The sequence below is a fragment of the Triturus cristatus genome, chromosome 5_2 (genome assembly GCF_964204655.1).
Source record: "Triturus cristatus chromosome 5_2, aTriCri1.1, whole genome shotgun sequence".
Taxonomy (NCBI): domain Eukaryota; kingdom Metazoa; phylum Chordata; class Amphibia; order Caudata; family Salamandridae; genus Triturus; species Triturus cristatus.
In genome coordinates this window covers 794,263,621-794,289,140 of record NC_140588.1, presented here as the reverse complement: position 1 = coordinate 794,289,140, position 25,520 = coordinate 794,263,621, and the positions used below count along the sequence as shown (strand labels likewise).

Sequence of the window (25,520 nt, the reverse complement as noted above, 5' to 3'; positions counted from 1 at the left end):
CAGTCCTCTCTTTGGACGCAAACATGGCCTTTGATTCGGTGGAATGGGCCTTTTGGTTTGAAGTCCTTCAACATCTGGGGTTCGGGCCGAAATTCTGCTCATGGATACATTTACTTTATGCAGATCCTGTAGCACGTGTAGTCGCTAATGGTCACATATCGCGGGAATTTACCCTGGGCAAGGGATGAGACAGGGCTGCCCATTGTTGCCCTTATTGTTTGCATTAGTCCTCGATCCACTGGCGGCATGGATAAGATGGGATCCATGGTCCGAGGCCTAAAATGGAGGGAGGAATGGGAACATCGTATCTCCCTCTATGAGGATGATATACTACTGTATATTGCCTCACCCACGCAATCCCTCCATGATTACTCAATATCTGCGCAGTGTTTGGTTCCTTCTCCGGATACGCTATTAATTGGGATAAGTCTGTGCTGTATATATTACATGGTCTGCCCCGCGCCTCCCACGGGGCTGCAAGGTCCAAATAGTCACAAACAGTTTTAAGTACCTTGCCATACATGTAACATCAGATCGTGACGCATTTTTAACACTTAATTTACATGCCCCTCTGCAAAAATTGAAAACGCGACATCAAGCACTGGAAAGCACTACCACTCACCCTATTAGGTAGAGCGGCTCTCTTTAAAACGATGGCCCTGCCCAGATTCTTATACGCCCTACACAATACGCCATACTTAGTCCCTGATTCATATTTTAGAGCAGTGAATTCGGAGGTTGCGGCTCTCCTTTGGGATAGCAAACCGGCAAGAGTGGCAGCGAATAAACTGGTGCGGAGTTGGTATGACGGCAGGATAGCCCTGCCCGACGTCAAAGCGTACTACTGGGCTTCACAACTCATAGTCATAAATCAATGGCTTCACGTGCCAGACCCAGCCTACCACCTCGACAGAATGTCATTAGGGAAAGGCGGTGTTAATAGAGCGCTCTACAACAATCAGAAAGCCTGTGACCTTATAGCCCTAGCGTCGCACACTGTTCACATCTGGCACACGGTCAATAGACACCTGGGTTGGTCAGGCAGACTCACACAACACACACCTTTATGGGACACAAGTAAACTTGGTACCCTGGGCAACAGCAAGAAATTTCAAAAATGGGATCTGATCAGCATCTCCCGGCTTGGGGACCTCTGGCATAAGGGGAAAGTCGTCAGCTTCACCCATCTACAAGAACATTACAAAATGGCTCCGAGCGAACAGTTCAGATACCTGCAAATTAAACATGCGATAGATGCTGCACTCTCTACAGCTGAGACGCTCCCGGAATCATCCCCCATAGAGGACCGATTATTGACCGACTAACACAAACGAGCGACCTCACTAACATATAAAAAACTCATAAACAACCGGGCCGATCTGCTTGACCGGCTCAGGGAATTTTGGCAATCGGTGGTGGGAGACATGGATGATCCCGACTGACGCGAGGCGTTGGCTTCACCGAAGGAGCTAGCAATCGCCTCCAGACTGCGCTTGGTGCAATTTAAAATATTACATAGGACCTATTACACACGGACAATACTGCACAAGATAGGACGGACCCCTGACCCATGTTGTTTACGCCTCTGTGGGGACGTAGGTACATATTATCACACCTTATGGGACTGCCTGAAACTTGCACCCTACTGGGAGGCAGTGATAAGGACTATCGCAGAAGTCACCGAGAAACATGTCCCGCATGAGCCTAAATGCTGCCTCCTTAACGTATGGGGTCCAACAGACTTTAATCACGCTGAACGCCAGTGGGCAACGACAGGCATGATAATAGCTAAGCGGAACATAGCGCACAAGTGGGGAGTGGGGACCGTACCGACATTATTGAATTGGTGTAGAGATATGGATATGGTTATGGTAGCGGAGAAGGCCACATTTATAAATAGGAAATGTCCCCAAAAATGGGGAAGGGTGTGGGGAAAGTGGAACATATATAGGGGAAACATCTGCATGCCCCCAGAAGAAGACAGCGACTCGGACGAGGACCTGTGAGGTTGTTGAAGTCATATGTGTACCGATGTAGGACTGTATATTAAGTGACTGTACAAAAATAACATCAAGATTGTAAAATTGTACATGCAGATCATTGTTGTTTTAATAAAAAACTTAAAAAAAAAAAAAAAAGAACAACAAATTGTAGCAGACCCATCCCACTCTGCCAGTTATACGCTCGATGTTATATCTGCACTGATTGACAACTCCCCAGTTGTCTGGAGCGACCACCCTTGTCTTTAGGATTAACACAGAAATCTACCACACCACCTCCAAGACAGCAGCTAAAAGAAGCTGCACGTTTCAATATATTCCACGACAATTAATTCTTATACGCAAGCATAGGATACTGCTGAACGTTACCCAAATCAGTCTGGCTTCTGCAGTTGCTCTAATCTCATCAGAACCACAGCAGAGGTTGAATGTAATTCTGCTCTGCTTGCAACTCGTGGTCTGGCCAACTGCCCTATAGTAAATATATACTCCATTGAGCTTTTATTCAGTTACACAATAATGGAGTCATAAAATCAACTTATGCTCCCTGTCTATTAGAGCAATTTACAAGCATGCACAACAAAATGCACTGCCCTATCACACCTGTGTCCAAAAGCACTGCCATATGCAAAGGACTGCGTAATCAACCCACATTGTGATGTTGACTTCTATGGTCTCTTTCCACATTAGCACGCAGTCAGCTCTATACGGCACTGGGATTATTCCTGGTGTACACACCATTGCACTTCTGACACTGCTAGGTCTAGCCAGAACGCATGCTGCAGTGCCATCCCTCACACCCAATATGTATTCAGTGACATGGGTAGTTCTTACTCGCACAACTATTGGCAGTTATTTGAAACCAGGTTTTGCTGGCAAAGCACTGCAAAACCACACAATACCAAGTTTCTCAAGGAACAGGTGCTACTGAACTAGGAAGCATACATTGTGAGGGCTGACAGTGTCTTCCTTCCTTGGCAACTTGTACCCTAAAAGGGGTTGCAGACTGCCTCTGCAGTTTCATGCATATGATGTTATATTTTGGCTTCTGATGGGCGCACTCCATTTCCAAGCTGCCAATTGTTGAGGGCAGGTTGCATGTTTAGATTCAACTAGCAATTAGTTCGAACAGGAGCACTAAGCAAGATGTCTGTATCTGTCTGAAGTCACAAGAACATTCATGCATTCCTCTGCTTTGCATTCCGTGCATCTACACACAGAAGAATAACTTTTTCCATGCAATGCTCTCGCCCTAAATAATTCAATCTGGCCAAAGAGTTTCTTGCCTTGGGAGCCAAAAACAATACTTGGCAACGTGACCATGCATGTAGTTCCTGACTGGACTGGAATATCATGTCTAATCACTGAAACTAAAATGTCATTTTCTTTGCTTTGGAACAATGTGCTGTTCAATTTCCAGCACAAATGACTTTGAAAAATGCATTCCAAAAAACAAAATATGAAAATTAGGCAATTTGGGGATTTGAATTTGAATACTGGAATGCAAAACCCTTGACAGAATGCATCGACATGTCTTGAGCATCAGTAATCAGAGAGCTGGCAACTCCCAGAAACAGGGCGTGGACTTAGCCAAATAGTAGGGATAAGTAGTCTGTGTGAGTCACTGGCATACATCTCACCAGGAGCAGGAAGAACAAGGACATTGTTTTATTCACATCAAGGCATACAAAAGCAAGACTGGGTTATGTTCTACTAGTTCGACATGCCACACAAGATATGCTATACTGATGTCAAATTCAGCCACCATGTAAATCAGTGGCTGGTCTTCTCATGCTAATCTAAAACGTTGTAACCATATCTGCAAAGGCTCCAACCAATTAAATGTTTTTATTTCAACAAGCCCAAAGTCTAAAGAATATAGATTTAAAATTTCGAAAGAACTGAATCTGTTTCCCCAAACTTTGACATGTAAGTGAAGTGACAGAATACAAATGGATTTTTAAAAGTCTGTTATCTTATGGCCATCTGTACACTGCTTTGTTTGCTGCAATTGTGACCATGTATTACGTTTCGTTAGTCAGCAGGTAACTTTGCACAGAGTTCAGAGGTTGCCATCACAAACCGGAGCCTGATTCTAATTTTCATGAAGATTTAAGGAGTCCCAGGATGGGTCTATGTTGGGTGGGAAAGTGCTATTCATTAAACTACGGGTGAACGAAGTTAGTTAGTGTTAGAGGAATCTGGCAGGCTGTTTACATATCTCTTATGCCGGTATACACACCCCTTGTCCAAAAATGAAGAGACTCGTTACTGCGTTCAACGAGATTAGGAGCAGGCCGTTCCTGGCTATGTGGTGCTGTCTCATGGGAGATAGCTAGCAAGTAGGAATGTGATAACGTTTTGTCTACTATCAACTGCGTAGCGCATTCTACCAACTGTGTGGCATTTTTTTTTAAATCTGAGCGCACTTTTTGGAATGGAATTTTCTCCCTTCAGCTGGGTATGGTTGTTTCCTGTGTCAAGTTAAACGATTTAGTAAGAATGTTGTTATCGAATGGTTTTTATAGATTATTGCGAAAGTAACATACGTTGATCCTGCTACTAATCTTTTTAGTGCTTTATATGCACTGATGTATGCCGAGGGACTTTTCCATTTCTCACTGAACTGGGTAGTCAGTAGTCATAGAATAGCATATGCAGATTGTTCTGTACACAACATCGTCTGCTAAGATGTAAAACTATGATTATTTGATTGCAACAATGGCAACGAGTGGAAACTAACCTACACGGGAATACGTTTGAAGAGGAAGATCAAGTTTACCAGGAACAAGTGAAAGGATATGGGAGAGCAAGATTAAGTCTACAAGAAACTAAGACAAAAGAGATTAAGTTAAGGCAAATTCTAAAAGAAAAAGAGAAAAGAGTTTAATGCCTACAAGAAAGAAAAACGCCGTTAAAACGTTAAGGCCCACCAGCGTCAACTCCAACTGACAGCCTGCAGTCTACTTAATTGTGAGGGGACTTTTTGGTCTTTCAGTTGTATGCCATCTACTTATCGTGATTCTGGAGTTTGGATTACATGGTATCATACAGCTTCGTGACAACAGAAGTGGGCTCATTCGTTTTACCAATGCAACCGGCAGCGCAAGTGAACAAAGAGTGCAGAACTTAATGCTACAACATGGTGTTGAAGCTGAGGATTATGAGATTTAGGTGCTGCGTTGATGGATTGAAAGGCAGTTTGGAACATTTTTCAGCGTTCTGGATTGCTAAATGCAGTTAAGGTGCAAACTTAATTCTGGAAGCAAAATCTGGGTCTAGGGGGAGCAAGAAGTGTGTACAACACGTGTTGATACCTGCAAACATGGGGAGAACTGACCAGAATCAGTGTTTATTTACAGTTTTACAGTGAACATTCTGCATTAATGCAACTGGGACTAACATTCTGTGCATGCCTGCTCCTGGGAGGAACAGGTGAGGTATTGCTCACCAGCGTACTGAACATAGTGTTACCTGCTATGTTATGTTTCTCATGTTGGGTTTGAGTAAAGTTGTCAGTAATATTTAATAGGGTTGCATGAGATGTGATGTAGGATGGTAGTTATATGGTAATTACATGGTATATGTGCTTGTAGAATATTGTGCAAAGTTATCCGAAAGAAGCCACGTTATATTGATTCCATGTTCGAAATCCAGAAATTGTTTTGTTGCGAAAATGAAGTTTTGTAAGAGTAGCATTGAGTATATAATTGTCCTTGGTCCTGTAAGGGTTGTGGAAGAGGGAGAGTGTCATGGTCCCAGCCGGGGGTGCTCTGACGTATGTATGTTGGCTTCCGGAGCACACACCGCTGACAGGTCAGCGGTCTAGTGCTTGAAAACTTGAAGAAGCACTTCCGGGTGAGACAGCATTTAGCCGCGGCGCTCATTCTCGTCAGTGCTTCCAGTACTGAACCCTTACTGCTGCCTGCCGCGTTCACCGCACCTCGGATCTTCGCCACAGGCTCCCCCTGCATCTTGCCCAGTAGAGACACACGGAAGCGCCAACCTGTTGGACAGACAAGCACTATAGGAGCACTATTGCAGGTTCGTACCGCAACACGCTTTGGAAAGCGTGATCGCGGCTTTAGCCTGCTTTTTACGGCGCTGGAGCGCCGATACTTACTATTCATGACACGCTTAGGGAAGCGTGGTCGCGACTTACTTCTTGTTCTTTCCCGGCGCAGAATCGCCTAAAAGCCTGATTTTCCCGTAACAAGCACAGGAAGCGTGGTTACGGACATTTCTTGTTCTTTCCCGGCGCAGGAGCGCCTACACACATTGTTTTACGTGACACGCACAGGAAAGCATGGTCACGATTCATTCCCATTTCTTTCTTCGGCGCAGGAGCGCCTGTACATCTTGTTTTCGAGACACGCACAGGGAAGCGTGTTCACGTTTTTCCTTGCTTGGGTATCACCGCGCAGGAGCGCCCTTGTCTTGCTTCACTGCCTATTGCCGTCATGCAAGTATGCGTAACATTCCTCCACCTTCTTCACACAAGACGTTGAGAGTCCTGATACAGCCCTCCACCTGAGAAACCTCCTATCGGAGCTCAACCTTCACATGCCAGATGACTATTGGATCTTGATATCAGCTCTCCGTACTGTATGGTTGTTGCGTATCTATGTGTGCTCCAGTAAGAAGGGAGGGCAGACGCACTAATTACTTATCGTTTCTCTGTTTAGCTGGCGATACCCAGGAGAGCACCCCCAGTCTAGTGAGCTTCCTCATCTGGTCTTCACAGACGACGTCTTTCCTGACACCATTAGGCACCTTCCCCTGGTCCCATCCTTGCCTGGGTCTGTCTTTTCACCTTGATCAGGTAGGGAGGGAAACGGTGGAGGTTGTTCACGTCGTCCCTGCAAGATAGCTCCACGAGTGAACCAGGTAAGACTTGTGGGATCCTGACAGAGAGTTCCTTACGTTGAGTTCAATTTTATGTAGTATCCCGTTAGGATGAGCGTGGGTGAGAGATTCCCTCTGCCTACTCCTGTAGTGAGCATTTTGTTATGAGTCATTATTGTTTGCCTACTGTTGTGATGCGTGAGTGTGGGTTGAGAGACACACTTTACATTGCTTTTCTTGGGTCACAAGGTGCCCTCGGTTGGGGTGAGTGTGGGTTTAGAGATACCCTTTACTTTGCCTACCATTGTGTTTACAAGATTCCCTAGGGTGGGATGAGTGTAGGTTGAGAGACCAATCTTCAGAGAAGTTGTAGTGTCCTATGTAAGGATGACCAAGGGTTGTGTGAAACACTATACCTACTTTTGTAGTGTGTGAACGAGGGTTGTAAGATACCCAATGTGTATCTGTGATAGATTATGTAGAGTCCTGTGGCAAGGATGAGCGCGGGTTTGAAATCCCCCAGGCCCACTGTATAGTGTGTGTGGTTGAGAAACACTCAATACAAATGAGGGAGAAGGGGTGCATATAGGTCCAACATACAGGCCCCAATAAATACAATGTAGCACCGAAGGAGTATGCAGGAACTGCATACTCCTTCGGTGCTACATGTTTGAGAAACACCCCTTCCTTTGCTTTTCTTTGGTCACAAGATGCCCTACGGTGGGATGAGTGTGGTTTGAAAGAGACCTTTCATCTGAGTTTTTGGAGTGTCCTGTTGCAAGGATGAGCTCGGGTTGTGAGATACCCTATGCCTACTGTATTTGTGTGTGTAGTTTAAAGAGACCTTTTGTATTCTCACAAGATGCCCTATTTGGGATGAGTAGAGGTTGAAAGATACATGTTGTTTACTTTTTGGACTATGGTTATAATATTCCCTTTATGATTGTTTATTATTTCGAAGGGGGATATGTATTATATCTTGAATTAGGCATAATGCATTCTCTCCTTAGTTCTCTGCTACGTGCTGCTCGGCTAGAGTTTGTGTGCGCGTGATGTCATAGAGTTAAAATGTTTATGTATGCTTGAGATATTAGCTAGAGTGAGCAGGCTGAGCAGCAGTAGGCTGCTCCTGGTGGGGCATTCATGTTACATCTACATCACATCTGTAACCTAGACCAGAGACTTTTTTCTTCTAATACATTTCTTCATAAAACCTATACTACCTGCCTACAGAGGAACATTCTTTGATTGCAACAATGCATCGAAAATGGGTGACTTAACCTCTGACAGTCATCCCACACAAAACACCTGCATCAGAAATGGGTGACTTAACCTTTCAGTCATCCCACACAATGCCTGCATCAGAAATGGGTGACTTAATCTCTCACAGTCATCACACTTAAAACATTTACTGCTGTGCTGGAGTCACACCAGCTGAGGCATCGCAGTGGCGGTCTCCGGTGGTTATCACTAAGAAGGCGGATTCTTTTCTTAGATTCTGTGTAGACTTGCACAGTCTGAACCAAGTGGCAGTGATGAAGTTCTTTCCCCTTCCTAATATCAATGAATTCATCTCTTCCGTATCAGACTGTAGGTACTTTTCCAAGTTAGACCTCAGGAGTGCCTATCATCAGGGTAATTTGCACCAAGCCTCAAAGCATTCATCATCACTGAAGGTTTATTTCAGTTCAACAGAGTATCTTTTGTACTCTCCTCAGCTGCAAATGTGTTTCAAAGGCTCATGACATGCTTGTTGGCTGGGATCACAAACGTAGTTTTCTTCCAGTATGACACACATATATTTGGTGAAGATGTCCCTGAGCACAAAAACATCTTGCAACAAGTGTTAAATCGTATAGCAGACACAGGCATGACTCTTCGGAAAGAAAGACAAGTGCAAATTTCTAGTCAGGGAGGTGGATTACTTAGGCCATTTGATTACTGGGGAAGGTTTAAAACAGAAATTGAATTTGGTCAGCGCAATTGTCAATGCACAAGTTGCCAGTGACAAAGATATGTTAAGATCCTTCATAGGTCTCCTTGAGTACTATTCAAAGTTTGTGAGAAACTTGCTGAAAGGTCTATTCCATGGAGGGACTTACTTAAAATATGAAAGAAATTTGAGTTGGGGAAGACCCAGCACATGATGTTCGAATGACTCAAAATGGACATCGTGGAAGCTGATTTGTTAGTTACATTTCAATTTGGGTTAAGAACTATCTTAACTGTTGATGTAAGCGCAAATGGTATTGGAGCTGTGTTGTCCCAAATGCATGAGCGATCTGAAAGAACAGTAGCTTTCGTGTTGCGCTTAGTGACAGGCAGAAAAGAACTACGCGGTCATCGAGCGTGAAGCATTAGCGGCAGCAAGGGCTGCTAACCATTTTCAGGTGCTTGTATGGGGCAGAAAGGTTTATTCTAAGGACTGATCACAAACCGTTATTACAAGTGTTAGGACCTAATGGTTCAACCAGGTGTTCAGGTCATCTGGTAGGGTTGGCTGTGAAGTTACAGGAGTATGATTGTGAAATTGAATATCTACCGGGTTGGAAGAACAGCGTAGCAGACTGTTTGTCTGGGTTTCCCGACAAGGCAGCAGACAAGTGCACTTTCGAAACGTAAGATGTACGGGCTGATGTAGAGGATGCGAATGAAGGCCTACAGGGATGTGTGCCAATAAGTGAGTGAGGGGTAGCCATGTAGTGTGACAAAGTCTTTAAAGCAGTGAAGGAGTTGCTCAAAGGTCAACTGAGGAGGGAAAGCCCGCTTCCACAGGCAGTCAGACCTTTTCATAAGATACTGGGGGAATTATCTCTAGTGAGGAATGGGTTAATCACGAATAATGAAAGATTTGTGCCACCCACAGCTGTGAGGGAAAGACTTATAGGTTTGGCCCATGAAGGACATTTGGGCCAAACTCTAACGATTAAGAGACTTAAAAAGCAATTTTGGTGGCCTGGGATGGATGTCCAAACTAAGGCGTGTGCAGAGAAATGTGTGACATGCAAGAATTCAGAGAAAAGGTTGATAGTTGGACTAGGAGTGACTAAGTGCAATCAGCATGTGGTTGAGGCGGAGCAAGTGTGGGAAAAACTGTGTTTGGATTTCATTGTCCCATTTGTCACCCATCCGGAGCATGAAAGTTGTGCGGCGGTCATAGAAGATGTCAAGTCTCAGTGGTTGAGGTTGTTTTTATAAAGTCCATAAACACCAGAGCTCCAATTTCTGTGTTGGGGGCTTTATTCAGAAGGGAAGGCATACCCTCTAATATAATCGCGGATAATGGCACACAGTTGACCTCTAGGGAAATGCAATGTTTTTTAAGTGGTTTGGGTATTCATCACTTACGCACTTCACTATACAACCCACAAAGCAATGGTCAGGTCGAGAGACTCAACCGGTTGGTCAAAGGCACCATGGAATTAGCTCTTAGAGCTGGGATTGTTTTGCAGAAAGCGATTAAAGACATGTTGTGGGCATACCGCACCACAGTAATTTCTGGGACAGTGAAGATGTCTTTTAAGCACATAAGAGACCTGGCACCAAGTTAGTTCCATCACTTGGGTGTGATGCCAAGGTTTTGGAGAATCTTATGATCTCTGGTAAAGCACAGGGTCTGATTAACGTTGATGATTGAGTAAAAGTCAAACCGGGTGGGGTTAGTGGTGTTTTATCCAAATTTCATAGTCCATACAGGGTAAAGGAGGTTGGTGGCAATTGGGTCAGATTGGAGAATAGACAGACTTGGAACCTTAGTAGAGTAGCTTTGTTAAAAAAAAAATTTTTTAAAAGGGGGCCAGGTCCGGTTATCCCATCGTCTGGTTGGTTGTTAATGGTTGACAATGAGTTTGTTACGTCTCGAGACCTTGGTGTAAAGGAGGTTGCAGATGTAAGAGTAAGGACTCTGGTCTGCGTTATGTTCGAATGAGCAGGCCTCCAGTCTGGTGGGACGAATATAGTTTTCTTTATCGGTTCTGAGTTGTCCTGGGGCCCCATGGACAGTTTTAGTCCATGGCCATCCCTTTCTATGGCCTTGTTGTCATTGTGTTGCGTGTGTTCTTGTGTACATGTTGTAAGTTGTGTCTTTATCAGCAGGGGTTTTTGTCCCGTTGGGTATTGCTGTCCTGTGAGTAGTGTACTTGTGTGGTTTTTGGGTGGAAGAGAAGGAGCTATGTTGCACTGGGATCTTGTGCGCGTGGAATCCTGTTGAGGCCATACTGCTCGAGGATGACATCGAGAGGATTCCAAGGCGGTTGAGGTGAGAGGAGTTATGGTGCCGGACGTTCGTCAGGTTGTTCATTCCAATAAACTTACTGAGGAGACCCACCAGTCCGGTGTCATCGTTATTTTCCTCACATCAGTCACACTGTAGGATAACTGTCAGTCTTCGCTCTTCATGACCACACCTCTCCCTTCAGGGCTAAGTGTGTCCAGTTGCAGGACCATACATGAACGTTTCTGTTCAAGGTCGAGCAGTTTGTGAAATAATACAGAGCAGGGCTTCAAAAGGGGAGAGTCTTTCCAGGGCTCAGCGTCAGTAGGGATCAAAAACAGATATAGAAACAGGGCCTTATCTTTACAAGCAAAAACACTATCTTCTTTCTCAACACTGTTTGCACAAAGCTTTTACATAATCTAAGTTACCAATGTAGTCCAAATTACATTTCACAAGTTTTTCTTCATGTTACATGGTGAGTGCATACTCATTTTCTTGTTCGAGGTGTCTTTCTCCATTTTTGTATTTCATGGGGCAAGAATCTACTGCTGACTTGCCTTTAAGTCTGGTTTGAGCTCTGTGTGTGGTTTGGTGCCTCAGATGGGGTACGATATAGAGCTCTGGAGTTGAGGCTGAAGTCAGAGAGTTTCCAACAGTGCCTGCCACTATGTCATAAAAATGTGACTACATGGTTATGCAAGGCATGGCTTTATGCAGCGAGAGGTTAACATATGTGCCAATTGTAATCATGATTCTGTGGATATGTTTGTGATGGAGCTACATAGCTGCTTAAATAGGTACCTTAACGCAAAAAAAAACAAGCATTGGCAAAGCCAATAGGTCTCAACTATGGGTGAGCTATTGTCTTTGGCAATAGAGTGGTGGAGGTGGGCGGGAGGGTGTGGTGACCAGGTGGGGGTGGTGAACAGGAGGGTGGGTGGGGGTGGTGAACAGGAGGGAGGATGGGGGTGGTGAACAGGAAGGTGGATAGGGGTGGTGAACGGGAGGGCTGGTATGGGTATTGAACGGGAGGATGGGTGGGTATGGTGAACGGGAGGGCGGGTAGGGGTGGTGAATGGGAGGCGGGTGGGGGTGGTGAACAGGAGGCAGGTGGGCGTGGTGAACAGGAGGCGGGTGGGTGTAGTGAACAGGAGGGCGGGTGGGGATAGTGAAGGGAGGGAGGGAGGGTGGGGGTGGTGAACGGGAGGGCAAATTAATTAATGATAAGTGTGCGCACACTTAATGGAACATCCCCAAAATAATATGTTTTCATTCCAGTGCTAGGATGTTAAAATAATTTTTAGAAGCGACGGATACAACCTATTGACCTGCTAATAGTATGCACAGGCGTGCTTTTAGGCAAGCACACATGACCAGTTGGTACACTTTCAAAACATGGAACATCTTTAACATTAAAAAAAAGGAACATGAGCAAGGGAAAACATGCGAATGCAGTAAAATACCATATGAGAGATGATGCAAAACCTGTTTTAACAATTGATGTTATATTTAAAAAGTTTGGTGTGATGAAAACCCCTGCAATCACATGCTGTAATTACACCGGGCAGATGGTCAAAAGGAAACAGGCACCCTTGGGGAAACAGCGTCATTTATTTTATTTCAGTCTTTGAATGAACAGCAAAGCAATAGTTACAGCCCTGTTTACAGAAAAGCTCACCGCAAGTGAAAACACAGATCACTCGTGTCAACTGCTCAAATGAAACTGTGTTGAACTCTTTGAAAAAAAGTTAATCATAGGCTAAGCAGAGCATCAATCTATTAAAAGTTATGGAAGCAAACCTTGCATGCACGTGTTAGCATCATTTGAATCGTACTGTCCACTCTCCCTTCTTTAAAAGCAGGAAGCAGTGTGTGAAAGTGCGCACGCATGCACACACCTGATGGTTGCTAGTGAGCCTGTGTGTCAGTTTTTGAGGGTGCGCCAGTGTTTTCACATACCTTTGACTGGTGCTGTGTGATGCTGATTTGGATGCAGGTCTTTATATAGACATTGCTCGAAATAAAGTATCATAACTACTAACAAACAAAAAAGCTCAAGGATACCATATCTTTGATTTTAAAAAATAGGAGATGGATTTGCCATTAATTAACAAGCAAAGCAGCAAGACACTGCTAGGATGTTAAAATCATTTTCACAACTTATAACCTGTTAACAGTATGCACAGAAGTGCATTTAGGCAACCGCACATGTGAACAGTTGGTGCACTTTTTAAAACATGTAACATCTTTCACATTAAAAAAAGGAACAGGAACAAGGGAAAAATTGCCAATCACAATGCACTACAACACCATATGAGAGATGATGCAAAACCTTTTTAAACAACTTACGTTATATTTAAAAAGTTTGTGGCAATGAAAACCCCTGGCATCACACGCTGTAATTACACTGGGGCAGATGGTCAAAAGATTGTCAAAAGGAAACAGGAACATTCGTGTAAACAGCCTCTGACATTTGATCTTGGTCTTTAAAGGAACAGCAAATGTGACGAGATAAGACCAAGATTAACAGTACTGTTAACAAAAAAGCTCGTAGCTACTCAAAACACGAAGGCTTGTGTAAAGTGCTCTTTCTGAATTAAAAAAAAGTTCTTGACGGAAGAAACTAAAATAAGACAAGTGGAAGGGAGTGGAAGTGCTAAGTGGGAGTGAACAACCGACGAAAAGGAGGCACAAATAGGAAAGATTAACCACTTGGAAGCAGGTATTTTTAAAGGACACTGAAAAAAACAAATGAAAAGCAATGGGCTGTAAGCCCACAAAGTATATACGTGTCTCGAAGAGACAGCACAAGCACTGTCTTGGCTCGACCTAAAGAAAATGTAGGAGTTGAGTGCATGTGTTTGTGAGAGGGGGTGACGTACATCAGACTAAAAAAAGTACAAGCAGAACAGTGAAACATAGGAAGGACATGAAGCGCGAGACAGGAAGAAGAAGGTACTTTACAATAATGTGTGGAGAGAAAAAATGGAAGCGTGTAATGCAGAGATGGAGATCACAGAAGAAACTGATGTGAATGGAAGACCGGGAGTGGTTACTTATCTGTTGCTGAATACAAAAAGAGTGTAAACAAACACTGTTTACGATGATCAATCTTACTTAGTTTGGATGTATACGTTCATCGTTGTGTGATCATCTACCAGAATAGAGCAAGAAGAAATACCCAGATACTGGCCAGGTTGCAGTGGGAGTATGTGTCAAGCACGGATTCTAGTTCACACGCATTAGACCACGCTATTAACTACGTAAGCAAAGCCTCTTTTAAAGACTGCCTAGTAAATTACCTGGGCCAAGCCCTTTTACAGACAACGTTTCCTCACAACATTTTTTTCTTCCCCCAGTGTGAGGTTTCCTTTAAACTGTATAGACAACAAAACAATTAATTTTTTTCTAAACTTACACATGTCCAGTAGGATGACCACCTATCCGGAATTTACACAACCTGTCCCTAAATTAGCCAAAATGTCTGTGATTGGTCTTTCAATGACGGCATTTGACCGTAATATTAGACTTTCAGCTAAATGACAAATGCAAATTCCGACAACTGCGATTTCCCAGCTAAAGTGAAGGGACAGAGTCTCCATGCATTGTTCTCAAGGGAGGGGCAAATAGATAAACAAGTCAAGGTGCCCGCTGCCTGAAAGAAATGCCGATGTACACAAATGGTTAGTTTGCAAATGTAAAGGTTGCTTGGGAGCCGATATAGGCATTAATTGATAGAGTCACTTGAAGCTTTATGATGACAAAGATATTTTCTTTTTGAGAGTTACTATTAGGGTGTTCCAAGCTGTGCTGTGGAGTGTATGCTTTTAAGGGGCAGTTAAAAAAAATCTGTGCACTGGGTATAATCTGCATATTACCAAACCTCTATACTTTGGAAGACCTTTTTATATTTAACCTAAATTTATATGCACATTTTGTGGCAGCCCACCCTACTTTAATATGCACACTCTAGCCTACCCCACTGCACTCTACACCACTGTACTCTACACCACTCTAATCTACTCTGCACCACTCTATTCTACGCCACTGCAGTCTACTCTTCACCACTCTACACCACTGCACTCTATTCTGCATCACTCTACTTTGCACCAGTGCTCTACGTCACTCTACTCTGCATCACTGAACTCTACTCTGCACCATTGCACTATATACCACTGCATTTTACAACACTGCACTCTACTCTACCCTGCACCATTTTACTCTATGCCACTGCACTCTCCTCTGCATCAGTCTGCTCTACGCCACTGCATGCGATTCTGCATCATTGCAATCTACGCCACTCTCCTCCGGAGAACTGCACTCTACTGTGCACCACTGCTCTGTGCCAGTCTACCTTGTACCACTCTACTCTATGCCATTGCCCTGTATACCACTCTATCCCACTGCACTCTACACCACTGCACTCTACACCACTCTAATCTACTCTGCACCACTCTATTCTACGCCACTGCAGTCTACTCTTCACCACTCTACACCACTGCACTCTATTCTGCATCACTCTACTTTGCACCAGTGCTCTACGTCACTCTACTCTGCACCACTGCACTCTACTCTACACTATTCTACCCCACTGCACTATACTGCACGCCAATGCACTCTACTCTGCACCACTCTACTCTAGGCCACTACTCTATTCTGCATCACTGAACTCTACTCTGCACCATTGCACTATATACCACTGCATTTTACAACACTGCACTCTACTCTACCCTGCACCATTTTACTCTATGCCACTGCACTCTCCTCTGCATCAGTCTGCTCTACGCCACTGCATGCGATTCTGCATCATTGCAATCTACGCCACTCTCCTCTGGAGAACTGCACTCTACTGTGCACCACTGCTCTGTGCCAGTCTACCTTGTACCACTCTACTCTATGCCATTGCCCTGTATACCACTCTACTCCACCGCGCTATATGCCACTCTACTGTACTCCATTCTACTCTGCACCACTCTCCTCTACACCACTGCGGTCTGCACCAGTCCACTCTACTCTATAGTGCAAGCTGCCGCATCCTTCACAATCTGGTGTCTGATCACATCATAGCACAGAAACTGAGATGTTGGAAGTTGCGTACTTCAATAAAATGATCCTTGACCAGGGTCATAACGCTGCCTTGATTTTACTGGATCTTTCCAATGCTTTTGATATACCATCTCCCATTCCATTCTTTTAAGGTGTTTATCTGACTTAGGGGTGGGACGTATGGCGTGGAAGTGATCAGTTCTTTTCTAGATCAACATGAACAGGCTGTTTGAATGGACCCCTGTGTTTCGGACTCTAAGGTTCTTAAACAGGGTGTACCTCAAGAGTTTTCACCGAGTCCAACATTGTCTAATGTTTAGCTATCCCCCTTGATGTCCGTAGTGGCATTAGGATTGTGTCCTGTGTATAAGAGCAGTTATGAATTGGATGAGAATCAATTACCTGGAATGCAATCCAGATAAAACTGAAGTATTATTTGGCCTGCTTCTGTCCATGGCTAGGAGAGTTTTTGGCCAAGAGTTTCCTTTGCCCCCTGCTCTACAGCAGCCAGAAATCTGGGCATACAATTTGATTGTCATCTTTCCACTAAGGGGCAGAAATGCTTTGTGGTCAGATCTTGTTTTGGAATTATGACAGCTGTGGAAAAAAAGTATACATCTTCTCCCTCAAGAATCCCAGAGAATGGTTGTTCATTCCTTGATCACTTCACTGTTGAAATATTCCAATGTATTTAACCTTGGCCTATCTGACTAACTCAAGCACATTCAAGCTGTGCAGAATATGACAACTACCTTTTATTTAAATTCCTAGGTGTGTTCCTATTACCTTTTGTCTGACGTAGTTACATTGATTACCCATGAGAAAGAGAATCTTGCCCAAGTCCCTGGTATTGGTCCACTGGGCTTACTATGAAACAGGCCCTAGGTATCTTTCAAAGATTGTGTCCTTACGGCCCGACAAGAACCCTTCGCCCTACTGATGCCTGTTTGATTGCTGTCTGTTTTAAATGGGTGAAGAGAGAAGGACCTTCATTCACACTCTTGGCAGCTCAGGCATGGAATCAACTCCCTTTTAAGCTCAGGGATACTGGCAATAGAATCTATTTTTGTAAAATGTTAAAAAAAAAAACACTTGTTTAGGATTCATTGAGAATGGACATTAAGGATTTCTGCCTCTCATTTCAGCGCTGGGACACTCTCCGGGTAGCTGTGCACTTTACAAGTTTGTTCATTCATTCATTCATTTATACTCTACGCCACTTTACTCTACTCTATGACTCTCCGCACCACCATGCGCTACTCCATTCTATAGCACCCTACTCTATGCCACGCCACTCTACGCCACTTCACACGTCATTTTACCCTAAGCCACTCAACTCTACCCCACTCTACTGTACGCCACTCAACTCCACTCCAAAACACGTCACTTTATGCCACCCCTTACCACTCTACGCCATGCCACACCACTCTAGTCTACCCCACTTCACTCTATGCTATCTACTCTATGCCAATCCACTATACTCCACTTCACTGTACACCACTTAAAGCCACTCTACACCCATCCAAGTCACTATACTCCACTCTTTGCCACTCCACACCACTATATGCCATGCCACTACACTCTGCTATGCAACTTGGCTAAAAGACACTGGCATAGCCCATACCTTTTGCAGAGACAAAACCTACTGGCTTTGCCAATGATTGTTTTTTTTTTTAATTAAAGCTAGCGTGTCATAATAACCTGTGATCTGTATTTATTTAACACGGTATATCTTCTGGGTTTAAAAGGGATTGAGAAAAAAAGTGAATATATTCAGTGGCTTAGTTGCACTATGACCAGGAAGCCAGAGTTCCTTCTTTACTAAATTGTGTAATTTAAGCCAAATCAATTCACTTCATGTGTCTAATTTACTTGACATTTGAGAACACTTTCAAGTAATTCAATTTCAAAGGTGGATTGTGTAAGAAAAAAACTCACCTTTATGTTTTACTAGCCTGTAATATTCCACCACCTATAACAACAATATTGGCAATGATGTAAGGGACCCCAGATAATTTGTTCACTCCTAGTGTTGTCAAGAGGGAGGGTTAATGAATGTTTTAAAGTTCATATTCACTTCCAATGAATATCAATGGAATGTTGTGATCTAATGTACTAAATTGAAACACTACCATTTTTTTTTTATGATTGTATTGTTGTATGCCAAAAGAGGTTACATCGCATGATAGCAGCCAGGTATGTAGCAACAGATTCCATTGTACAATTACAGAAGAACAGTGCTAGGCTACATACAATCATGAAAAGTAAGGACACAACTTTTTTTTCCTGTGCAACAAACTGACTGAAAATATTTTTTCAGACCGGCTCGCTCCTCCCTGGGTAAAAGGCGGCTCTCAATCAAAAACAAGAGAGGAGACTTTGGTCCAACTTACTATAGAAGGAAGTGAATCCTTCCAGTGCAGTGTAATATTGTGTTTTGCTAGAGGAAGAGCCAGGTCGAGGAACTTGGTGGAGGGTTTCTCAACTTTGGGGGGGGGCGGGACACACACCCAATTGGACCACTGTTTGGGAATTTGTTGGTGCACAGCCCTTCATGTTCGACAGCTCCTCAAGAACACTCTGCCAGTATGAAAGGAGTGTGGGGCAAAACCAAAGCATATGAAGCATATCAGCAACTAACTGCATAAAGCGAGGACATGCAGCTCCCGGTATATTTTGTTAATTCGGCAGGTGTAAAATAGGCTCAGTTCAGAATATTAAATTGAACATTCTTAAAATGGTAGCAGCTGGATTCTTTGAGGATATTCCAATATTTAGCCCAGTCTGCATAGTGTAGAGGGTTTGCCATTTCATTCTCCCAGTTAGTATGGGGAGAAGCCCTGGATTGGTCCTCATGTTGCAGGAATGCTCTGTACACTTACCTTTTATCGGTTTACCACCAGTCCGTATGGTGTACAGCAACTGGTGTGCCTCGTCTGGGGTTGATGCTAGGTGGCAGACATGAGATAGGATATCTAATGAGTATTTAAGGTGTTCTTAAGTAAGGAATTGACCCAGTGAAAATTGTAGTCCACTATAAGTGTTTGGAAATCTAGTATCTTGCAGTCAACAAACAAATCCCCCATTTTTGAATGGGCTGCAGCATGCAATTGACAGAGTTGGCTTGTGCAAAGCTCTCCTGTGCGAGTGGAGATGTTTTGCAAAGTAATTGTGGGAGCGTAGGGTTTCTTCTTATTAGTGAGTTTACAGGTTCTAGTGAGGCAAGAGGGCCCCCTGCAGAATACCCCCGGGTAGTGTTGGGTAGAATGGTTTGTAGGAAACAATGAATAGTGCAATAAGTCTTCCTTAAAGTCTTTACGGGTAAACTCCGTCACATGCAGGCAGCATCCAGCCAGCAAGCCCCCCACTGGAGCTGCGCAGCTAAATAACAATGTTCAAAGCCCGGAAGGGCTAATCCACCAGTAGCCACTGGTAGTTTTAGAGAGGAAAGAGCTACCCAGCAGTGCCCCAACCCCCAAATCAGAGAAATAAGCGATGTGTTGCAGTGTCTGAAGGATCTGGGGATGAGCAGGGGAAGGTTTGCAAAATAATACAATGGCGGGGTAACACTACCATCTTCACTGGGGTCATGCAGCCCATTACAGAAATGTTTAGAAACATAATCAAAACGTTGCTGTTGTTCTTAGATAAGGAAGGTGCACTCTGATAGAAGTCAATCAAAAATGAAACCAGTATAGTCCATCAATCTGCTTTTTTTTTATTTATTTTTTTTAAAGTTCCTTTGGCATCAGGGAATGAAACGCGTTGGCTGTGTGCCAGTTTGTTTTTAAAAAACAACTTCAAATAAAAAGAAGATTGATGGACTATACTTTTCATTTTTGATTGACTTATATCAGAGTGCACCTTCCTTATCTATGAACCTTTTGGCAATATTGGCATCCATCGACGGTGGATGCTGGGAATAGCTGCACCTAATTGCAATATAAGGAACAAGTGGAATTTAAGTGCTTAACCTTGGTCAGCCGTTGTTTTTCCTTTTGTTTTATGTAAACTTTTGCTGTTGCTTTCTCTCCTAGAAGATCGGGTAAATTTGGGTAGGGGTGATGCCCTTGACACTGTGCTCAAGATCATTCATTTACTATTGAACAAGAACATAATGTACCCCCTGAACGCAGCATACCTAGAGGCAATCATAAAGAGCACAGTGAATAAATAGTGCTATGTAGAATATTAATGCAATGATAAAGTAGTGGGGTATGGCCTCCCCTTGGATGTGTCCATAAAATTGACCGTTTGTCCTGAATTTTGACTCTTTGTCCTGACTTTTGTACATGTACAGTCCTGTCCAGAAATTGCCTCCATGTCAGGTGGTCACCATAGTGTCCAAGCAAAGGACACTGTTGCAATCTGTATTCTCAAACTTGTGGCCTGCTATGAGCCACCTGAAGTCAAAAGAAAAAGATCACACTGATGTTTAGCAGTAGCTCTGCCAAGTGCCCCGCATCAAGGGCTAACCTAACATATTTCTAAGATTTTTGCACATGTAACCTATATTGTCACACAATTAAACTTAAGCGCATGTTCAGTGTCAGCTTGCTCGAGCTCTGCCTTTATTTCCCCAGGCAGTGACACACAAGAGTCATCGCCGGCCTTACAGGTGGTGTCATGATTATTTACTGCACTGCTTCGTGCTTTGCAACGTTTTCTGTTTTCACAGAGAGGAGGGCTGCATCTGTATTCCCCAGTGCCTCCCTCTGATTGGAGTAACTCAGAGGGTACTTACCATTCCCACCATAAGAGTGTGACACAGCTGTAGTGTGAGGATGTGCTTCTCAAACCGGACAGGACTGGAGATGATTCGGAGTGCCCCTACTGGATGGATGAAGTAACCCATCAAAACAATTCTGAAAGTTAGTTTCAGGACTATAAAATGAGCTGTCCAGCTGCCATAGGACTTTCAGCATGTTCTTAAGTCAAAAAACATCCTAACCTCTCCGTGACAAATAGCACAGTTGAACACTCAGGCGTAGCTACCCACTGGGCACCAGAGACCAGTCAATGTGAATTTCCAGCAGCACTAATTGACCAGGCACCCGCACAGCTCCGTACTGACATGGCATGCACAACCCATCGGCACACAGATTATTAATGTCAGCACAACCCATCGGCACACAGATTATTAATGTCATGCAGTGATAAAGATCTGGCACTAATTCTGCATTAGACTACACTTTAGAGTTTGTGGGTGCACTACGTAGTCGTGGACCTGTTTATTTGTGCCTAATAGCCACACTTGAACTAATTATCTGAGAGAACTCTGCAATGGCTGTAAGACAACTGTGTTAGTGTAGCTGCCGCAGAGATGTAATGTAAGGTGGATTTTTAAAGCGCTGCTTGTCACCCGTGAAGGCATCCAGTCACTGAAGTAAAGTTCCTTAACTTCTGTTACATTCTCAATAAAGGTAGTCTGTCTGTACACTTGAGCTACCACTGCTATTCATGCATCAGGGTATATTTATTTTGATAGAAGACCCATTGACCTCGTTTCAGTTGTCATAGTCTGGTTTCCTTCCTCTCGCAGGGCTCTGCCAACATCACCCCCTTGCCTGCAGGGCCCCTGCACGCCCTGCTGCAGAGCCCGCACAACAGGGCATTTCAGTAGACCACTGGCTGAAGAGCTGGCATAGCCTGTGTGTAACCTCGTCGAGGGTTTCGCTCCTCCACCCTCCCCCATCTCATTCATAGAGTATACCTACCAACTTGAACAAAAATCTCAGTGTGTGAGGAGAGGGCAGGGCATAGGAGGCAGGGCCTCATGGCAAGAAGTACCTGCAAGGCACTTTTGCCCCCACAACCCCCTCCTCCCCCCCAAAAGAAAACGCTTGCTGAGGCTGGTGCCGATGCCCTGCGGTGTTTTCACATCCCTTAAAGGACGTCTGCAATTCAAAGCCTCGGAAAACGAGCTGGAAATCCTCTATTTACAGTTGTTTTCAGCTTATTTACCCTGCCACCGTGTGATATCGGCTCCTATCCGGGTGACTGTGTGATGGGAGCTGATACCGTGAGTTGGCAGGTCAAGTAAGGTTCATTAAGTAGACTCCTGGGTGGCACCTCCGCCAAGATGTGTGGCTCGAATCTCTAGTCCAGGCAGCCTGAAAATATCTATGCAGGTATTAGGTATTATAGGTAAGAGGGGTTCATCTGCACACCATTGGGTAAGAAAAGAAATGACCACGTTATTGTGAAGGAGAGTACAAAATCGTTAGAGGGTCCTCAGACATGTGGGAACTACTGCTGCGAAGAAATCACTGTTGAGATCTTGCAAGAGAACGTGAAAGGAAATAATGCAAGATGTTTCCTGGTCGGAGCTCGCTTTCAAAGTGGAGAAAGGCAACCACACAGAAGTGTGTGGTTTATGTTATGAAGTTATTAATCGGTTTGACAAGTTGCTTTATAAATGTTTGGACGTCAGGAAAGGAATAAATCTTGACCTGCTAGATAATTTTCTTTGTACGAGTCTGAAAAAGTGTGCTTTGAGTATCTGAAGTGCAAGTAGGCTGGGACGTCATCTTGGACAACTACAGCTAGTTCATCAGGTTATATTTTCCCACTGGATACTGGTATTTTTCATTTAACTACCACCATTGTGACTGCAGAACTACCAATACCTCAATTTAAAACTATGGATCTGCACAGTATTTTAGGTCTCGGCCTGACGTAAGAAGCGCATGCGCTGTCTCGTCATACGAGGCTTCTTGGAATCAATACGATTCCAGAAGCCTCGTCCCAGCTCCGCCTTCAGCTTTCATTCAAGCGTGTCTTTTGGCGTCACAAATTATGCCAAAGGCAGAGCAATGATTGGACTGAAGGCATGTCAATCCTTCCTTGTTGCCACCCTGTCTCCTTTTAGGCACGCCCACTGGGATTGGATTTTTACCTGTGGCGTTACACTATTGCCTTTAATTACTGGGGAAGCACTATTTGTTTCCCCTCCCGTCTGTCTATCTCAGAGACACGTTGCTTAAATGTTACCGTCTACCAGAATACCAATCAATCACCCCGTTTCCCCCTTCTTGCGATTTCGCCTCTTTTCCGTTCAGTTCCTTTCACGCTGTGATGTCGTGTGGTATGCATTATTTTTTATTTAACGTTCCGTGCTCTCTGAGGCATTTCCTGTTAATGACCAGACTGAGAGTTGGTTACCGTGTCAATTATGTGGCTACAAATGTACATTGCGCTAGTGCACATAAAGGTACCATTGTGGGGCTTGTTTGTGTTTACTCCCGAGCCGCGTCATTCGACGTAAACCCCAACCAAGGCACAGTTGTGCTCAGTGAAAGAATAGCCACCCCCCCCCCCCTCCCCCATCCATTAAGCAAACCTGCCATCCTTTTTTGGACAATCTGTGCTTTCACTTCCGCTATTTTCTTTTAGAGCTGCTGCCCTAGGGCAGGAACACAAATGTCCCTCAGAGACAGAGGCGTGGTTTCATCTTTAGAGCCTGTCTCTCTCTATCTACCTCTCTCTACTACTCACTCTCTACTACTCTCTCTGTACTATTCACACACTACTACTCACTCTACTACTCACTCTCTAATACTCTACTACTACTCACTCTACAACTCTCTACTACTCACTCTCTACACTACTCACTCTCTACTAACTCTACTACTCTCTACAACTCACTCCTACTCACCGTCTACCACTCTACTCTACTACTCACTCTCTACAACTCACCCTCTACCTCTCTCTCTACGCGCACACATATGCATATATATGTGTGTGTGTGTATATATATATATATATATACGCACACAAAAAAACATATATATACACACACACACACATCTGCATATCTATACAAATATAAATAAATGCATACATATGCATGTTATGTACATGAAATTTTGAAAAGCACTAATAAAAGCAAAGCTAAAAAGCCACCTAATTACAAACAGAATTACTTTAACATAAACGAGGGCGAGACCTATTGCATTTTCAATGCTTGTTGTTCAATACCTTGCGCTAGAATGACACTCAAAGTGTGACTCATAAGGTAGGCCAATGTCTCACACAGACCTACTACATTGTAATGGCACACATATTCCTAATGAAATTTTGGCAGCTATATAGAAAGAGTCTTGTTTCAAGGGCTGTAGGTCAGGAGGGTGCCTGGATGTCGCCTTCCGTAACCAAGTTTCGGGAGCTCGCCCTCGTCCAAAAGTAACCCCAAACCACCAGAAGCGAAAGCCTTTAAGACCCCGAAACAAGACCGCCACCATGGAAAGAAAAAAAAAAACAGACGCACCACCGCCTGCAGGAGATGGCCAATCCGCACACAGTGGAATGCGCTGACGTCGCCAACAGTATATTAAAACACACCCCGCCCATCTTACTGTTATCTCCGCCTCTGTTTCAGACGTACAAAAGTAAAGAAATCCGCCATATTGTAAAACAGGATGAGCAACGTCGGAAGGTGGTAGAGTATAAGGTTTGCTCCGCCGACAGACAACAAAACAGGGCGGAGGAACGCGTCATCTGACCTCTCCCGTAAGCGAAAAACATGAAGTGAAATAAAAACAAGTAGTATTTTATTTACCTTAATGCCGTATGGCGAGTCGTCAAACGTAACTAGCATGTACCTGTCTCCCCGACTAGATGGGTCCCGGGCACGCAGCTGGCGGAAAAAACGTAAACGCGGTTAGTTTGATGCGTGTATCCAGGAGAGGTCATTCGCTCAAATATTATTTTGAAAAACGGTTTACCTTCATAAAAATTTCTACCGCGCCTTTGGCAATGTCCAAGTAAGACGTTCCTAAATAAGTCCGCTGGTTCATAGAGGCGGACGTGTCTATGAGGAAAAGTATAATAGGCATTTCAATACCATGCTATGAAAATAAAGGGTATTTAATGCGTTTCTTCCAATTTCTAGGAAGCTGCCTTGAAAGTATTGCGCGATACTCCCTCCCCTTGGTGGTCCCCTCCCTTCTCCGCCTCAGCGTCGTCGACTCTGTCCAAGCACGGAGTCTTCCCGTAAAGTGTGCACGATATAACCTAACAGAGAAGTTCGTTTTCTCTCAGCCTAGCTCCCCGCCCGCGCTGGGACGGGCCGCGTGACTCGCTGCAGCGCTATTGGCTCGTGACCAGAGCTTGTATTTCCATATTCATGTGGCTTGATGATGAATGCGCAAATGCCAACTCAGATCTTAAAGCATCTGAACCCGAAGAGTCGGAAATTCGAATACGCCCGCTAGGGTGGTTTCATTAAAAGAGGATTTCGGAAATGGTGCTTTTTCTGTTACTACTTCAGTGTTAGAACCATGTAGTGATGGAACCGTGTATTATATTTTGGTTCCTCAACGCAGCTGTCGACATGAATTAAGAAAAGTATGGGAACTGTGGGAAGCGTGTGTGTGACAGGGTCAGGCGTGGCCAAACTGAAAATATCCAGT

The 25,520-nt window shown here is 44.1% G+C and overlaps 1 protein-coding gene across 1 annotated transcript in view; it reads right to left on the bottom strand.

Moving 5' to 3' along the window:
* LOC146829275 (integrator complex subunit 6-like) overlaps positions 1-25,112 on the bottom strand; it is a 319,223-nt gene extending 294,111 nt beyond the window's left edge. Inside the window, exons 1-2 of the mRNA XM_085607922.1 lie at positions 24,834-25,112; positions 24,668-24,745 (exon numbers count right to left, since the gene is read on the bottom strand). Coding sequence (XP_085464048.1) covers positions 24,668-24,745; positions 24,834-24,944 — 189 coding nt within the window. The 5' untranslated portion in view covers positions 24,945-25,112. The remainder of the gene's footprint in view (positions 1-24,667; positions 24,746-24,833) is intronic.
* Positions 25,113-25,520: the final 408 nt, after the last annotated feature.